At 40.8% G+C, this 19,257-nt stretch overlaps 1 protein-coding gene across 6 annotated transcripts in view; it reads right to left on the bottom strand.

The window, feature by feature from the left end:
- ncoa1 (nuclear receptor coactivator 1) overlaps nucleotides 1–19,257 on the bottom strand; it is an 88,031-nt gene that overhangs the window by 33,701 nt on the left and 35,073 nt on the right. For all 6 annotated transcript variants that reach the window (XM_031581076.1, XM_031581081.1, XM_031581080.1 and 3 more), the window contains exons 4-11: nucleotides 12,650–12,816; nucleotides 7,516–7,631; nucleotides 7,197–7,374; nucleotides 5,252–5,431; nucleotides 4,090–4,188; nucleotides 1,811–1,951; nucleotides 1,486–1,633; nucleotides 286–1,321 (exon numbers count right to left, since the gene is read on the bottom strand). In XM_031581076.1, the coding sequence (XP_031436936.1) occupies nucleotides 286–1,321; nucleotides 1,486–1,633; nucleotides 1,811–1,951; nucleotides 4,090–4,188; nucleotides 5,252–5,431; nucleotides 7,197–7,374; nucleotides 7,516–7,631; nucleotides 12,650–12,816 (2,065 nt within the window). The remainder of the gene's footprint in view (nucleotides 1–285; nucleotides 1,322–1,485; nucleotides 1,634–1,810; nucleotides 1,952–4,089; nucleotides 4,189–5,251; nucleotides 5,432–7,196; nucleotides 7,375–7,515; nucleotides 7,632–12,649; nucleotides 12,817–19,257) is intronic.

Here is a 19,257-nt window from a genome sequence, read left to right as displayed (position 1 = left end):
ATAATTTCGCCACACGCTAAACATGCAATTTATGCTTAAAAGACATTAAATAGTGTGGTCAGTGGATTTGCACTATTTTTTGTCTGTTAGGAAAATTAGCCAGATAAACACATCAACAAAAATATCAATCAATAATTTCAATAAAAAAACTGCATAAAATGAAGTAAAAGCTAAAGTTTATGGCATCAAGAGCCACAAAAGATAGATACAACAACTAATAACCAACGCTAGCATTCATATTCCCCAGAAAGATATGTTTGTGTGTATGTGTACACTGTGCCATACCGAGCTGCTGGGCCTCCTGCTTGCTTTAGGAGAGTTAATGGCTGTGCTTGCAGCGCACGCACTCTCGGTCTCTCCATTCCCTTTCTTCTCTGCTTTCACACGCACTGTCTGCAGGCTGAGAGCAGCTGGTGGGGGCAGGTCTCCCAGGTCCTTCTCATCTGTGTCGAGGAGAAAGCGCAACAACTGGTGGTCTTGAGGCTCCCTGGAGCCACAGGTGGGGAGAGTCAGCAGACTGGGGCTGGCTGGAGGCTCCTTCTTGATGTCAGGCTCCTTCCTGTTGGCATCAGCCTGGTCCCCAGGGCTGTTATCTTGCAGGAGACGGTGCAAAATTTTGTGGCGCTCCGTCAGCGTACTGTGTGAGGCAGGGCACTGGGCAGATAGAGGTGGAGGCGGAGATGAGTCTTGATTGGCTGACTGGCTACTTGAGACCAACACTGCCCCGTCCAGCAGCTGGAGCTTCAAGGTGCCCAGCACAGCTACTTTGGAGCCACTATCCCCAACCCGGGTCTCCTCTATGGGTTTCCCATGGGGTGAACACGTAGGGGAGCTACTGGGGGTGAGTGTTTGCTGTGAGGGAGGGGGAGAGGACAGGTAGAAGCTTACGGAGGTACCTGTACCTTCACCACCTACCTGCTGGCGGGCCAGCATACCTGCTGGAGAGGGCATGCCACCTGCTCCAGAAGAAGGTGGGGAAAAAGCGTACCCTGCAGGCACACGAGGACTACCCAGACCAGGGCTCCCTCGCGGAGGTCTGGGAGACATGAAAGAGGTAGGGGTTACTGTGAGGGGACTCCCCAGCGGAGAGGGGCTACTGACTTGCTGGGGGCAAACACGGTTTGGGGTCAGGTACCCTCCATGGCTAGTGGGCGTGGCAGGGCCTGTAGTAGCACTGTTGCCATTGTTCAGATGGAGGCTGGTGCCAATGTCACTGGCTGGTTGGACAGCAGGGGATCGACACAGGGACTGGCTGGGACTGCTGAGGGATGGGGGAAGGCTAGGGGTAGCGTGTTCCTGAGAGCTAGAAGTGTTGTGTTCCCTGAATGGGAGAAGAAAAGATATGAACACTTTACTTCACCTTCACTAAGAGAGGCCCTGAAATCTTTGGGTCATTTGAAATACAACACCAAGTTTGATTTGAACCTTAGAATCTGATCTGGTTGTGCTCTCTTTGCTGAGATCCTGACTGATTTGGACATGTACCTGTCAATGGTGTGGATGCCCAAGATGAAGGGCTGTACATCAGGATTGGGAGGGCAGCAGAACTTGCAACGTGTCTGGGCACTAAGAGAAGTTCCGTCACTGAGTGTGAAATGGTACAGTGGACTGATGGCTGTGCCATGGGTCATCACTACCAAGAGACAAATACACTTAAATAATCAATCCTACTTTCTTTGGTTATAAACATCCAAAATAAAACCAACTGAGGCTAGTGACAGGCAGACAGCAAACAATATCAATGTGAAAACAAATCAATGCACAGCCAAAAATATGAAAAAAGAAAGAAAACAAGCTGTGTGGTCCTTACCCTCATGAAGGAGCTTCTTGGCATGGGAGGACTCCTTGCCCTGCGGCTGGAAAAAGGCATAGATGCACTTCCTGACCAGGTCCTCCCAACCCGGCCGACCAGTGCCTCTTAGAGCACTCGTCTCTATGGAGATTATTTTCCCTGTAGGATATGCAAGCTATCTGAGTAACAGCATTGATAATGTGGGTAGTTCAATAATACATACAGCTGAACTGAAAATTATTAAATTATTAACTCCTAACAGTTACATAGAAATATATCAACTAATGCCTTAATAAATTGTCAAAGAAAGTTTATTTGACAAATTTGCCAAAAAAGAGTTTACAAGTGGATCAAATCGAATTTGGGTCAAAAAAGCAAATGTGCAAAATCATTCAACACACAAAAGTCAGTTTTCTGTAGAGTGCCCTTTACACTCTTACACTCTTTGGTACGGACTCACAAAGTCATGCCACTACTAAACTGGTATCTTGGCCCACTCCTCACATGCAAAAGATTACAGGTCAGTGTGGTTTCCATGCTGCCATTGCTCGATTTAAATGCCAACATTTTTGGATGAGATGAAAAGTTTTGGTTGACTTGGATGTGTGCTTGGGATCACTGTGTTCCTGGAAAGGTCTCTGTTCACCACGGTTTGCAATGTATACACAGAAGGCATTATATGCTGCTTCTCCAAAATGGCTTGGTATTTTTTTTTTAAGTAGTCTCAAAAGTAGTCTCTAAAGCCAGTCTCTAAAGCCAGTCTCTAAAAAGCTAACGCCAGTCTGCTATCATAACATTAACTAGGTGGATGATATTATGGCATTTTTTCACCAAGGACACACAATGTATGGACAATAATTCATCCTGAAAGTGTCTAGTTTGGCTAGGTATTGTAGTTTCTCATCAAGTGTCAAATTATCAATGGAAATTCTTCTTTGTGGATGAGATGTGCCATTGAACAGTCTAATGTGGGATTTTCTCTTCTTCTTCTTACAATCCCCCTACATCCGGCCGCACCTCTTGTGCGTTTCCCACAGGATCTATGCAAAACATATGTTTCTTGCCCGCCCCATCAAACCCCACCCCTTCCACACCAAAACAGAGACAGTAATTTGGTATTGAAAAGTACTGACATCTACAAAAATACAAATACCACACTGAAAAAGGCTGAGATGCAGAAACAAACAGAAAATTGTAAAAGCAGAATAAACCAAAAGAACCATCTTTTCATTTTAGTTCATTTTAAGTGTTTCAATGTTGTATTTTACAGTCAAGTTTTTACAGTAAAGTCTCTATTTTAGCTCTAGCCTAATACATCTATTTCTGTATGGCATAATAGACCTGTGACTTTTATTATGAAAATAACATGATTTTTACGAATGGAACATACAAATAACACATAAAAAGTGTATTTAGACAGTCGGTCTTCTCAGTTAGGTCAGCCCGGGAATGGAACTATCTCCCACAGAACATTAGAGAATCAACCTCATTCAACTGCTTTAAAAGAATTCTCAAAACATGGTTGATAAATAACAAAAACATGTGATCATTAGTAGGTAAGCAGTAGAATTATTTTTGTTTACCACTTTGTTCTTTCCCTTCTACCCATGGTTAAGGACTAAGTGGAGCTTGTATATTGGGATTTTATTTTATTTTATTTTTGATGTTATGTTTGATATATATACGTTAATGCCTATTTTTTAGGTTGTATAGCCTTTTTTCACTCTGGCAGGGGGACTGCCAATGGAAACTAGCCTTTTGGCTATAATTGGGTGCATTTACATTTTAATGTTCATGAATGCACACTGTCCCTCTTGATCAAATAAATAAATTAATTGATAGATTGATTGAATGATTGATTCATCTAGCCTTATCAAATATCAAATAAAAATGTTCTAAATCAAAGACTCAAACTATTGATGGATATTTTGATGGATATGCAACTGTTTTTTTTCTTTTGGTTTATTCTGATTCTCAAAGTCACTCAAATATGAGGCCATCAAACATTCATTGACTGTTTCCTTAATTGACATATTTTCATTAAACTGCTCTTAAATCACCAAAATACCTTATGGTTTAACACTGTTGAATAACTTTAGGCTCGGCTGTAGCAGGGTCACTGAATGACACCAAATTGGAGCTGTATGTTACTACCAGTGTGATACTAACATTTAAAGTCGTTGATCAATATGCTTCCAGCCTTAGTTCCCCAGTGCCATACAAAAGGCATCTAATCCACTATTCCAGGCACAATGTGGCAAGTGTTAGGCATCAGGTCAGGCATTCAAATGGGCTACCTGTTGGGTCCTGCTTTGTGATGAAGGACTCTGTACTAACAGGGACCTGTGGTGGACGGGGTGCTCGGCAGGCAACACAGATGAGGCAGCTCTGCAGATCTGTGCAAAAAGGGTTTAAGTAAAGGGTTAACCACTAGCAGAGACCAAACATGGGAAGCATTTAAATACTCACAATGGTGTTTTAACTGTCTCTGAAGAAATGAAGAAATTGATCACTGTGAAGCCAGTGAAGTCCTTGGCCATTTCTTCATCATACTCCCACTCCTCCTCCGTAGGCTAACACAATCATGTTTCGAATATGGTTCAATTTACCAACAATGTTTCGGCCAGTTCTTATCAAACCAACGATGCTCTTTGAGCACAATATTCACCTCTGGAATTCTACAAATTACACAGTGTGGACACATACATGCACCTGTGTCCAGGGGCTGTTTGTCCATAAGGGCGATGCACTGCCAAACGGGAAAAGGAGAAAAAAAAATTCTACCACTAGATCTTCTGATCCGTCATTGTCCAATCAGGCTAAAGTCGTGTTTCAAATGGCCCCGCCCCTTTTGGCGCGATTTTGGGCGAAATAAAAATCGCCCAAGAACTCTCTCATAGACTCTCATTGTAAATCCACTTTTTCAAAAAACAGGGCTCTCAATACAATCTCTATGGCTTCCGGGAGGGCTCGCCCCGCCGTACTTTCGTCATACGAAACTGTGTATAAGGACGTCATAAGGCTTTAATCAAGTCACATTCTGTCAAGATGGCTAACGTTCAGTGCAACAACTCGATTCGCTCTTTGAAAGAAACTCCTTTTAGTCGGCGTACTAATGAAGATAAGTTGACCACAAAACAATTAGGACCTATTAGGGAAATCCTACACACGAGGATTTTCCAGGAATTGGAACGAAAGAAAATCGTGGCTAGCAGGCTGTGAACACGGTCTGTATTTCTATACCACTGTCCCTTTTCATAGTTTTCACAGTGTGAATGTTCGCTACTTGCGCTAACACCGAGTTATTTTCTATGTGATGACTTATTTTGCTTTTGTAAGCCAATACTTTCAAGATCAGTCAATAAATATTGTTGGTTATGACTTATATTTTGCCCCCTTCTTTATGTTGTTACTGGACATATTATATCTCAACCTCCTGCCACACAAGACATTTCTTACCTTCTCTCTCTTCCAGCACAGAGCGAGGCTGAGACACAGTGAGGCACTGCATGGACTCATACTGTTGACGTGCCTCCTGATTATCCGAGTCGGCCTCGTCTGGTGGCCTCTTCAGCAGACGACAGTTAAAGGTTTGACTGTTCCTCCGCCCTGATTCTTGAGGCCATGACACTCCATTCACTGCAAATATCACACACACAACTAGGGTTTCTAAGAAAATATTCACTGCAAAATCACACACACAACTAGGCTTTCTGAGGATATTCACTGCAAATATCACACACACTACTAGGCTTTCTGAGGATATTCACTGCAAATATCACACACACAACTATGGTTTCTAAGAGAATGTTCACTGCAAATATCACACACACAACTAGGGTTTCTGAGGATATTCAGGAGGAAACTTAGCATGGAGATGGTGCTAATGTGCATAAAGACACTTCAAGACTGAAATGTTGACACCAAAAATGATGAAAAACCAGGAAAACCAAAACATTGCTTTGAAAAAACAAAAAGCATGTTTCCATTGCTGTGTTTTGTTTGTTCACACAACCAAAACACACAACACCTTTTGGGGCAATAAAAAGTCGAATCCATTGTTCTTTCTACAGAACAGTTGCGTACATTGCTAAAATGTTGAAAAATGAAGGATTTATGGGATCAATGTGAATTACCAGATACAACTCAGTTCACAAACCATTCAAAACAAGATCAGTAGGTGCAGGGGATACGTTATACCACATTAATCTTTCATAAGCTCAAAGAATAAGAGCTGGGATAAAAATGAGCAAAAGAACATTCACTGAACATGGCCAGGGGAAGAGTTGGGCTTGGGCTCAGTAGGGGCATTTGGGCTCATTAGGGGCATTTGAAAATCCCTGCTTTGTAGGCAGAGGAAGAAAAGGCCAGTGCAGAAGAAAGTGTGCACAGCGAGTTTGGGAAAATCAAAAAGGCAACAAAGCATCACATTAAGCACTACACTGCAAAGGACCCATCAGACGAATGATATGCGATGAATTTGAATTATGGTCTTCGCATTATTGGTCTATGGTCTTTGACTTATTTAGTCTGCCATCATTATTTTACTGATGGGCAGTGTTCTCTTACGTTAATTAGGGAGGCAAAGGCTAAAGCATCAGCTTGCTTACTTGTGAGGGTGAGTATCAGAATGGTTCAGAAAACAGCTATTACGGGGCACGGCAGCAAGGCCTTGCTCAAGACTCATAGCCAGCATATAAGAAATGTGGGACATTTACAATTACAAATACGTCATGGACAAAGTTGATGACTTTGGCTTCCCATAATGGAAATACTGAGTCCAGTGGAGATGGTGGAAGTAGGTGGTTATTATGAATATGAGTATGGGGGATATGAAGGATATTTGAAAGTGTTATCTGATTTGAGTGACGATTGCACTAAAGGGTTGGAGCATCTCACAGATGGGATGTGGGGAGGACAGACTGCAGCATGGAAGGACAAGTAGCATGAGTGAGCTTCTGGCTGGCACCAGTCAGTGTCAGGAGCCATGCACCACATACAAATATTCTGCTAATTAGCTACCCAGTGGTGGTACATTACAATTCAAATTAGGTAAGGCAAGACCACTGTCTTGTTTCTTGCGCCTTTTTGCCACTCTTGGTCATCTACTTTAGCAGATGAAAAAATATATAATCTTGTCTATCCCTTTAAAGAATGATTTAGGGGAAAACAAGGGAAGACACTGAAAGAAAAAGAGAAATCTAAACAATACATTCATTTGGAAATTGTTTTCCTTAAGTAATGTTAAAAAAAATGTGCCCTGCTGATGCCAAGATACTGAAAGCTGACAGGTGAGAAGGTAGTATTCCAGGAATTCATTTTCTTGGTTGATTGGGAAACACTCACTCTTACTTCTATTAAACTTCTATCCAGAAAGAATGAAGGAAAAGACAGAGAGACTCACCCAAGCTCTTGGGGAGCAGACTACGCACAAACTCATTATGGTCCCCCACGTGGAGGATACTATAGACACTGGAGGTCATCAGCTCTTCTTGGGCGTAACCCAGGTAACTGCTCACATTCTCAGACACAAAGACAATACGACCCTCTCGATTCACCACAAAAAAGAAGCCATTCAGGGCCTGGAAGAAAAATGAAGAGAAGGACACACAGCACCACAACAAGAGGTGAGTGAAACCCATCTGGAAGAAACTCTCACACAAGACCACAGCGCCCCAAATTCAATGGAACAGGGCTATGAACATCAGCAGACAATTGCTCACCTCTAATAACAGTGGTCCTAGAGCCTCTTTTTCCACCATTCCTTGACTGCTGGAAGATATGTCACTCTTCTGCACCTCATCATCTGGAGAAACCAGATCTGCTTTCTCTGCTTTTTCTGACACATAAAAGCATGAACCAAATTAAAGTAACCTCGCCTGATTCTCTCCTGAACACTTTTAGACATTTCTCAGCACATGACATTCATTTCTCTGCTATATCATCAATGCAGAACATTTTTAAACTGAATTTTACAATAACAAAGTAGACACATAACAATAACATAATGACACAGAATAGCCATTTCCTTATTATGATAGTTAAAGCAGAGGGCAAAGCTAAAAACACACTGAGTTGTATAAGAAAGAACAACACATGAAACACAGCTTATAGCTCACTTTCTATAATAATCTTACTTATCCATCACTCGCCCAAATCAACTTCTGACTAAATAAGTTCTGTGACCCAATGCCCTGTATACCTACTTCAATACTGCTGTATTGTTAAACCCTTCCAGTCACAGTCAGGCTTGTATTTCTGACTTTTCTTAATATTATGTTTATGTAATATATGATTTTCTTCTTCTGGGGTTTCGTCACACGTAAGTTGGCCTTTGACTGTGTATTTCAGAGGTGGAGAAATTTGTCACGATGTCATTTGAGTCATGAATATGGCAATGTGCACAGACCAGCCTGTAGATTACTTCGCCACAGTCTAAGGATCCAGTAGTCACACACACAAGGTCACACTGGGCAGGTACAGAGGAGAGGAGGCATATGATAACTAGCTTTGTTCACAAGCAAGAAGGTGGCAAAGGAGGAACCGGCATGGTGTTGAGACGAGGAAGATCAGCTGGAGAGAAGTTTGGTCTATGGACGCTAACTGCATTCAATTCATTGTTGGAGCCACTTATGTTGTCCTCCCACTCCACAGAACCTCAGTCAGTGGGTGGATTAAGACAAAAGCTGCAGGCTGTGTTGTGGGTGTTGGCTCATTAAAACATGAACAACATAGTGGAGTGTGTTGCGGCTGTCTCCAGCCAGTTGTGCATTGTGGTTGTTGTATATAGATACAACAACCACAATCGGCAAGAGACCGAACAAGTAACCGAGTAAGTCAGATGCAGAGCTGGCCTTCTTTCTGTTGGACTAGTCAGTAATAACTTGGTAGCTGTCTTGCTATGTCTTGTGTTGCGCTTGCTTGATGTTTGGTTGAGTTAGGAAATTTGCAGACTCGCTAGTTTTCATCGTAAATATCCCTGCCGATGTTATTTATGAAAGAATTTGACAAAGGCTGTCATCCCTGTCTCACGGAGATCTGAAGTGTTTCCAGATGCCAAAAGTGATTGACCTATCCTGTCTCAGGCTAGCATCCAAATAAATTAATCTCACGTCAAAACATTTGATCAGTCTTCGTCAATTTCAGCCAATAAACTTTTGTAACCTTGAAAACCCACCTAGCTTGTAATACATTACTGTCCAATGTACTGTATATTAAGCATGTTGCCAACATTTTATTAGATTACACATACTCCATATTCAAACGTTTAGAAAACAATGTATATGGGCTGAAAATGCAAGCAGTATTTCATGCAAAATCATAGTCATATTTGGGTAAAATTTTGTGATGTTACTTTGTCAGTCTAAATGCTTCTTTGGCTTCTGCCGTTGTCTTTGCCGGTTCCAAATCCTTCAGCTTGTCAACAAATACACGTATACACTGTCCATTAGGAGGTCTCGAAGTGCAATTTGTATTCATGACAGTGGTATAAAAGTGAGCTAAACTCTGCAACTTCCGGGGTAGCTCAGTAGTTTGCCATAATAAACAATGGAAAGCGCAACAAAATGCAATCAACTCCGAAAGTGATACACACCCCTAAACAGTAGGCTAACTGTCTTCTCGAGCGTCAGTAAATCATGTCTCCATAGGTCAATTAGGTTTCCATAATAGCCCTTATGGAGTTAATGTGTACCATTTGTTGAGGTGTTTGGATCACAGAGAAGAAGCTTTGTGAGGTGCGGAACAAATTAAAAGCTGTTGACTGAGCAAGGCCTCTGCTGACAAGTCAAACTGCCCTATTTACCTTAAGCACTTCTTCCTGTCATCTCTGGTAAATGCAAAAAGTATCACTATGTCTCTAGTAATTGCAACAGTCCTCACCCACAAACACCTCTTTTCTGAACCCCTTAAACCCACAAAGCTGGTAAAGAACTTGACCTAATCTTCATTCAAAACTGTGCCAGTCTCTCCCAGTTAAGGACACACCACTCTCCTTGCTCAGGTCTCTAGCTGAGACCAAAGCACCTGTAAGCCAAACACGTAGCAGTGGTACCACATTGACTTCTCTGTGTCGTCCGGTCAATATCACACCGCTTCCCTTCCCACACTCACACACATATAAGACCATCATTTCACATACCAGACCATATCTCAAATAGACACCAGCACTCAGTTTGAATAACACCAGGATTCTGAAGCCAGAGCCTTCAGGCTTGGTTCCTGGCCTTTGTCTATGTTTGGGGCCAGGCCGCTAGAGTTGATGTTTGGAGCCTGACATATTTAGCATTTAGATAGTCCTTGGTTAAGCTAGACACCCCCCTCCTTGCCTAACATTCACACATTCCTTGACCCCCAGACACCCACCCCCCTTCCATATGCTTGTCATTGTTTAATATGTTAACTCTACCTTATATAACTTATGTACTTCTGTAAGATCTTTGAAAGATTCTAAGAAGGATGTGACTATCCGAGGTTAGTGTGCTGCGCGTTGGAATAAACTGATTCTTTCGCTAAGCTACTTTCCGAGTGCTTTACTCTCTGCAATCTAACTTGGACCAAGAAGACAACTTTGGCGTTTCATCAAAGATTCCGCCAAGAACCACATACTCATATCAGCACCAAAAAGCCTCACATGTAGAAGTCTTACTACAAGCCCTTCTCTGTCACCCCTGGTCAATGGTGCATCACATCCTTCATTCACCCCTCTCACTAAGAGCGAGGTTTCAAAACTCCTGACTTGTAGCCCTACTATATGTCTGCTAGATCCCTTTCTGACCAGACTCCTCCAAGCCATATTTCCAACCATTGTGCCAGCAATTTAAACATGATAAATGCTTCACTGGCTTCAGGAATGTTTCCAACCGCATTCAAACAGGCTTGGGTAACCTCCTTTCTCAAAAGGCCTTCACTCAACCCTGCTCAAACTGATCACTATCAGCAGGACTCACTACTTCCCTTCCTATTTATTAAGGCTATTGAAAGCGCAGTTTTAAAACAGGTCTCAGAATTCCTCTCACAGAATGACCTCCTTGATCTAAATCAGTTGGGCTTTAAGAGTGGCCACTTGAGGAGACAGATGCAACATGGATGGAGAAGGATAGCTGGCCATCAGTCATGACCCAGGTTTATTGTCACTTTAGTTGGGGTGAAAGATGAAGAGGTGATTTTTTTAATTTTGATATTCTGTTGGATAGAGGCCATGGGATTTGGACATTAGTCCTTGCCACACAACACTTCAAGCCCATCAGCAACAGGGGCCGTTCATGGCTGGTAGAAATGGGGCCCAACAAATATGTACTAGAATGGCTACAAGTCAGTTTTGAGTTTTGATATCTCTCTCAGTGAGAGAGGTGAATGGAGGAGGTGAAGCACTGCAGTGATGCATTGACTGAGGGAGACAGAAAAGAGAATGGAGTAGGACTGCTACATGTTTGGCTTCCAGGTGCCTTGCCCTTAGCTAGAGGGTTGAGCAGGGAGAGTGGTGCACTCTTAAGCGGGGTACACTGGTTGTCTCGGAGTGGTTCAGAGAATTGGCTACCGTTGGCCGCTACCTTTTCTGTAAAGAAAGAGGCAAAGGTATCACAGAGAGGTGTGTCACAGACAGGTGTGTCTGGTGGAGGACTGTGGAGGACTGTGTAGTGTCTAATTCAGTGTCTCTGGTACTGCCAATCATATTGTAAAAGACTTGTGCTGAAGCTTAAAGATATTTAAAAAAAAAAAAATATCTGAGCATCACTAAAGTGCCTGGATCTCCTGCCCCACTGTTGAGGGCTAATATGGTAAGAACAGCCTTAACATATAGGTAACATACAGTATGTTAGATGTTATATATATATATTAGTGCTGTCAAACGATTAAAATATTTAATCGTGATTAATCGCATTTATGTCATAGTTAACTCAAAATTAATCGCGATTAATCGCACATTTTTATCTATTCTAAATGTCCCTTCATTTATTTATTTTTTCCATCATTTTTTTTTTTTTTTAATGCCCTTATCAACATGGAAAAGTGGATTGGCTTGCTTTATGCAAATGTTTTATTTGATTGAAAACCAACATTGCCAAATAGGGCGGTACAAAATAAAATTATAAAGTGCACATTTCAGGTAAACAAGGACTCAGCCTATAGTGCAGTTAAACCATGGCTTATTATTGTATTTTTTTTTTCCAAGTTTGCTGGGAACATAGCAGTCAGGCCTCTTATTTCAGAAACAATGAACCGTAACAGTTAGGTTACCAATAAAAGGTAAGCCTACTACTTCTTTGCTTTCAGCCAGCTGCCTGTTGACATTTTCAGACAACAGTGAAGCTTGCTTCTTTTGCACAACACAACTTTTAAAAGTAAACTTTCCATTCAGAAGGTTATCATCCATTTCGCCGTATGGCGCTCACCATTCACTCAAACTGTAACGTTAGCCTACTACACAGTTTGCGAGGCCAAAAAGAACGTTAATCAAAAAAAAATAATAATAATAATTATTATTTTTTTTTTTTTAAATCTCTCGCGTTAATTCTCGCGATAAAATAATTAACGGCGTTGAAATGGGTTTGCGTTAACGCCGTTAATAACGCGTTAAACTGACAGCACTAATATATATATATATATATATATATATAGTATATAACATATATATAACATAAGGTATATCCGTGGTTTACTACTTCTTTACAATGGCATGACTAACATGCAGAAGTAACATGGCACCTTCTAAAAATGTATTCAAGAAAATGGTGCCTACATTTTGAACACCAAAATGATCCAATCGTTATGTGATTGAACTTCATCAATAATTTGGATTCATTTGTAAAAGAGAATCTTCTGTAAGTATGTACATTCTTCTCCTGATTATTGTACCTTGCTCTCTGCGTTTGATGTTCTGGATCTGGTCCACAGTACTCTTGAGAATGTGGCACTTGTCTGGCTTGACACTCAAGCTGGCAATGTCGCCCATGTGGTCTGAAAGCAAGTCCGCCAGGTCATCAATATAGCGGCACTCCAGCTCCCGTCGCTGCTTCTCCACACTAAAGGACAAACAAGTACAGGTAAAGGCATAGTTAGAAAGGTGTGAACAAAGACAAAGCTTTTGACAATTTTTTTTTTTTATTGTGCTAAATGTGACAAGTATATTCATTGAGGTTGGCAGGATCAGTCTGAATACCTGTTAGTTTTGTAGCTATATTGGTGGATATTCCTTTTAGATTTTAGTTTTCAAGGACAGTCACGAGCAAAGGAATTATCAGAGGGCAGGTCAATGGTAGATGAGAAGTTCACAAACAGGACATGAGTATCTCATACTATAAGCATTCTAATATTAAAATAGACTATTATTACCAATAGGCTAGTTAGAGTGCTATCTGCATATGCTATAAGCATTTTAATATTAAAATAGACTATTATTACCAATAGGCTAGTTAGAGCGCTATCTGCATATGCTCAACCCTAAGTCACCTACTGCATGGCAAGGTCGTTTCCGAATGCACTGACTTTTACAAGAGTGACGTTATTGCTGATATATACTCAGAGGAGGGTAGTAACGCCTTATGGTTACTCAGTTACATATAGTTTAGTATTTTGTTTCCCGATACATTGTACTTATAGGAGTAGTTTTAAAGCAGCAATAAGGAGTTCTGTTCCAAAACTAGCAAGCTAACTACCTAAAAGGCATGCAAAAACCTTGCAAACACCGCCAACAGCCCAGTTGACACTGATAGAAGTTTGCCAACAGACTAGCTGGTGTCTTTTAGCAGTATAGCTGGCAATGTCATGCTGTGAAAGCTTTTCTTCCATTTTTGCAGGGTATTCCAGCCAGTACAGAACTACATAGAGCATATCCTGGATGGCTAGTGGGGAAGACACAGGTGGTTATCTGTCCTTCACAAGACGATATGCTATCAAAATGAATTTGAGGATGGTACCAAAACTAGTTGCCTATAAAACCATACCTCAAAAAGTGTAAAATTGTTGCATAGTGTTACTTTAATGCAGAACACTTTTCACTCTTACTCGAGCACATTTACAATTAACATTACATATGTCTCGCTAATTTTATATTAGATTATTTTTATTCACAAACGCGCAGCTTCCAACCTACAACATCGACTGCTTTGGCTACATGTAAAAGTAGATGCTAGGAACATTTGCATTTCACACCTTGGGCTGCCAGGTATTCTTCAATTGGTCAAAAGTATTACCTTGGATTGGTGGCACAATTAGGGTGACCAGATTTGAGTTTGTGAAAAAGAGGACACTTCGTCGCGGGACCCCGCCCCCTCCCCCGCGACGGAGTTTTTGAAAAAAAAAATTCACATGCAGATGTCATGTACTATTGTAAACGATGCAACTAGTGGACGCGGCAAGGTGCTCAGTTGCCAGATTAGAAATGGCGTATCGTATCAAAGGCTCAAAATGATCGTATTTGGAGGATAATTATCATATCTGGCACCACTGGGAAGGCGGCCGACCAATGACAGTTCTCTCTGCAGTCAGAGCTTGCAAGAAGGTGGAACGTAAGGGAGATACCCTTTCCAAAACTTGTAAGGACGTAATAACTAGTTTGTGAAAGACCCAGAGAAACACAAATATCCGACAAGGCAAAATCCCGGACAATTTTGGAATCACTGCCGGACGCATTTTTTAGGTCCCGAAAAGAGGACATGTCCGGGTAAAAGAGGACGTCTGGTCACCCTAGGTACAATGTCTTGCCCCTCCTCTAAACCCCCTTCCCATTGGTCCTGCATGTGTCCTCAGGCATGATTAGTTTATTTTTATTACATTCTTTTTACTATATATTATTATTGCTGTTGGTGTTGTGTTCTTAGGTAGGTTATATTGATTGTCTGACAAACAGAAATTAGCTACACAAATGTTTTTATTAGAAATGAATAAAATACAGTTAAATACAATTTATTAGACATATACATTAGCAATGTACAATTACACATGACATATATGATGTATTAGAATATAATCTAATATAAAAAGGCTTTTAGTGAGCATAGAGGCACTCATCACTTGTGACACAGCTCCTCACTCTGATCTTCATTGCAAATGTAGACATTTCTGTAGCTCCCCAAACACTGTAAACGATTCTGTACAATGGAGGTCAGACAACCCACATTGGCCTTCAATTCAAGATGGAGTCCTTATCATTCAACATCAGATCTGTTGTTGCTGTCCTCCATAGGGTAGCCCCTTTCTTTGATTGTAGAAGCCCAGCTCTGGGCATTGAACAAATGTATGGTTAAGGACATTAGACCTATACACCTACAAGGATAGACTCACCTTTTATTTTAAACATATATAAAATTCACAACATGAATAAAATTGGGCTACTGCATGCTGTGCTCTGAAGGAAGGTCTTAACGGATCCCAGGTAAGCATGTGGTCGATGTTGCGACTGTCGCCAGCCTCTTGTGCACTGGGGTTATATCCTGCCACCTTTGCCCTCCTGTGTAACTAAAATCCCCATGCACCTGTCAGCCAACTTAACAAAACAGAACTCAACTAAACGAATCATAAACAAAATTCCGACACACCAAGCCGGGCAGCCTCTCCCTATTCACCTCCTGCTACATCATACTATGCTAAGGCATTACTACTGATAAAATGGCCATATTACCTACTGTTAATTGTTTACCTAAAGGTATCTCTTTATCTGTTTATCAAATTGATGTTGACTATCCAAATGTTCTCTCTCTTATATCGTGACATTTGGCGATGGCTGTGAAAACATTGCTCCTCATCACCATAACCATTAAGTACTTATAGACATATTAGGCAACTGAGCTCTGCCTACTCACTTTGTCTATTTTCTTCCCCTCCTAGACGGTCTCCGCTGTGTGACACTGCTGTAGTCTCTCCACCAGATCTACTTGCAGAAACTCTCTGCCTACTCATCCCCACCACAATGTCATGCATTCATTCTAGCAGTGAATGCAGCTAGAACTTTCCTGAGCACTTTATGAATTCTCTCTCCCCATCTTACTATCAATTTTGTATGCGTCATGTGTAAATCCTCCTTATGTATTGTGTAAATTTGCCACATATGTATCCTTGCATACTTATCCTGATACGTATATGAATTCATCTGCTATGTTTAGGATTCTCTCACCTCCCTTTCTCCTCTCTTCTCTTCCAAACAGCTCCAAGCAGATGCCCCCCCCCTCGCCCCCTTATGAGCCAAGGTCTCCTCCTGTTAAGAGGGAGTTTTTCCTTGCCCATGTCACCGTTGTGATTGCTGTAGGGGGGTTCAGGCTCTGAGCTCTGTAAAGCGCCTTAAGACAATTGTATTGTTTTGGCAGTGCATAAATATCATTGAACTGAATTATAACTTCAACATTCACATTCGCAAAAGCCATTGACATGCCTTTCAGTAGCATATGTTGTTGTTACAGCCTTGTTCTGTGGGGAAGATTCACTGGAGAGAAGAAAGGAAGATTGATTAGAAGTTCATCTAAATTGCTCTAGTTACAGTTATGAAATAATCATGAGGATATGCATACAAAACATGTTAGCCAAGCATACCTTATCAGTGGATCATATGTGCTGTGTTGTTTCAGTATTATGCATAAGGCTTCCTGAAAAAAGTACATTTATTTAGCGTTTAATTCAACCATTCTTAGGGCATAGAGCACGTAAAAAAATGCAAACATACTGGAATTTGTGGCATTTATGCAAAAAACAGCAGACCACAGAAATAAACTTACCACAATAGTTTCTAGCTCATTTAATCCTCTTTGCAGCGACACCTCTTGCACCTCTCAGTTCTCTCAATGTCCGATTCGACCCAATCGCCATAATAAGTTGTTCAGTTATCTTCTTTAAAAATGCATTTAGCAGGGCTACCAGCTGATAGTTTACATTTGGATTTCATAGAATAATTGAGTATTCCCAGCATGTAGGAGTAACTGCATTCGAAAACTCCAGCGTTCTTTTGTGAGCCATCGTCAAATAAGCTGGTAGGAGAAAATACCTAAAAAGGCATGAAAAGACATGACCAATAGGAAAGGACTCTTAGCCATAGCTTAGTCAACGGGAAGGTAAGTACAAGGTAGAACAGTTCACCAAACTGTTAGGAAAGGCAAATTAACCACAGATTAGCCAACCGAAAACCGAATTTCGCCACTAAATATTTGACTCTATTCCCTGATAGCTGAGTGTACTAGTAACTATTAGCCTACTCTAATATACCCAAGGAAAATAAGCCACAGCTAACCGAAAACCGAATTTCGCCCGAAATAGCAACCGTAGATAGATAGATAACCGTACTGAGCACTCCTTTACGGTGCCAGTATGGTTAGTACGTCATTTCCTGTTTATACAAGTGTTTGTAACCCACCCCAGCAGCTGTCTCTTAGTTTGACGATAACCATGCTGAGCAGTCCTTTACGGTGCCAGTATGGTTAGTACGTCATTTCCTGTTTATTTATCTCTGAAAAATCTGTGTGTCTTTACAAGTGTTTGTAACCCCCCCCCCCCCCCCTTTTTTTTTCCCTACTGTGAGGCGCATTGTGTTACCTCCTGGTATGAAATGCGCCGTTAAAAAATAAAGTTTGATTTGATTTGATTTGATATGATGTAGGCCTACTGGTCATTTAAAATCCTTTTACATACCAGGTATTCCCCTACCCCAATACAAATGTGGTGCTGCTGTGGTACTTAATGGCAGGATATTGGTTACTTTCAAGCTATGCCATGTAAGCACACAAGATTGATTGGAGTATAGCCTTAACCTTAGATCTGAGAGGGTGGTTTTAAAAATGGGGGTGCGTCTTTCACAATCAAAGCAAATAAGCAAGAATCCTGTAGCCTAACTTTTATGGTTGTTTCACCCCAAGTTAAAGACAGCTGCATGAGGATCAAATCAGATATCCTGTATCATTAGATCTCTTCTTCTTTTGCTCCTCTCCTCTGCTGCTGTTTCTTCTCTCCATCTCCCCATGTGTTTCTCCCTCTCTCTATTTCTCTCTCTCTCTTCATCTTACACACTCTCATTTTAATTTATTTTCTTTCCATTTGATGCAGGCATCCAGGCATCCAACTTGTTTATTCAATTTCTATTATTTAAAGTTGCACTTATCAATTTGTTTGTTACCTTACATTCAATTTGACGGATCCCTATAATATTTAAGCTTACCATTTATAGTGGTAATAAAGTGTTACTTCATTGTATTTTCTGCAATGTTTCCCACTCTAACGCATTCTGATTTTTGGAAACATTTTAGCTGTCTTGCTGTCTGCTTCGAAAGGCTTTTAGAGAGGGCCACAGCTTAGGCAAAACAACTTCTCAGTGCTTCAATTTAAAGGGGTGTAGAAGTTTTTTTGAATATCATGCTACATGTATCTAATATTTCAGTAGAATTCCAGGAAAACTGTTAAAATGCTTCACATTAGCTCCCTCTTTGAATTTGACCTCTGAGCATTTCAGCATTCTCCACTGATGTATATGCATTTCTTAAAAAAATATATATTTTTCAAAGCGTGAAAGGTCATCGAGGTTTAAATCCAGTGTACTGTGGAATCTGAGTTGATCTGTGGGATTCGTATGTGTAATTAATCTTCTTGTTCTAGATGTTTAGATATTTAAATAAAGGAGGTATTGTATTGTATATTTTCCGTGGCTTAGCTGTAACATCTTTAATTCTAAACAACTCTACCATCACTGCAATTTCAGGAAGTTGATCCCTTGACAACGTGTATCCATTTACTTATGACTAATGACACCATATATTACACCAACCACACATACAGAGCAAGTCTACATCAAATGATGATTATTTTCACATCAAGTAGCTATAGTGGTGCTCAGTCAGGGTTTGCAGTATTGAGCAATGGTTGAAAACAAAAGGAACACACATATTAACATGTGTAAGGATGGGTAGTTAAGCTATCCATAGAGATATCTATCCATACAAATTACAATACAAATTCACATATACTACTCAACATCTACTCACAAGTATAACTTCTATTTAACTTGTTAGCTGTAGGCTATGCGTTTAGCCTTGCACTAAAGTCAGAACAGATGTGGTCACATTTGCAATACTTTCTTTACCACCATTGAAACCAGAGTGAGCTGATTATTATGAGAGAAATTTCGGGGAGATTTGCTTTAAAACCTCTTGAAGAGAAGAGAATAAACGTAAGAGGGGTTAAGAGAAGGTTTTTTGAGAGGTTGAAGGCACCTGAAGTCAGTAAAATATTGACTATATGTGTCATTGCAGGGGACATAACAAGGCAAGCGGTCTGCCAGTGACAAGTTTAGACACCTTTTCAGTATAGAACACTCAGCAGAGAGAGAGGTGGCTGGTGAGATAGGTGGTGGATTTGAGAGTGGATTTGTGTATGTATGTAAAAAAACGTTGAAATCGCTTGTTTAAATGTATCGCTTGTGTCTGTACTGGTTATCAAAAGGTACATTTCTGGCATTGAATAAATGCAAGTAACGTAAATGCCATTAAGCT

Source organism: Clupea harengus, chromosome 15 (genome assembly GCF_900700415.2).
Source record: "Clupea harengus chromosome 15, Ch_v2.0.2, whole genome shotgun sequence".
Lineage (NCBI taxonomy): Eukaryota > Metazoa > Chordata > Actinopteri > Clupeiformes > Clupeidae > Clupea > Clupea harengus.
This window is presented reverse-complemented; position numbering and strand designations above follow the sequence as displayed.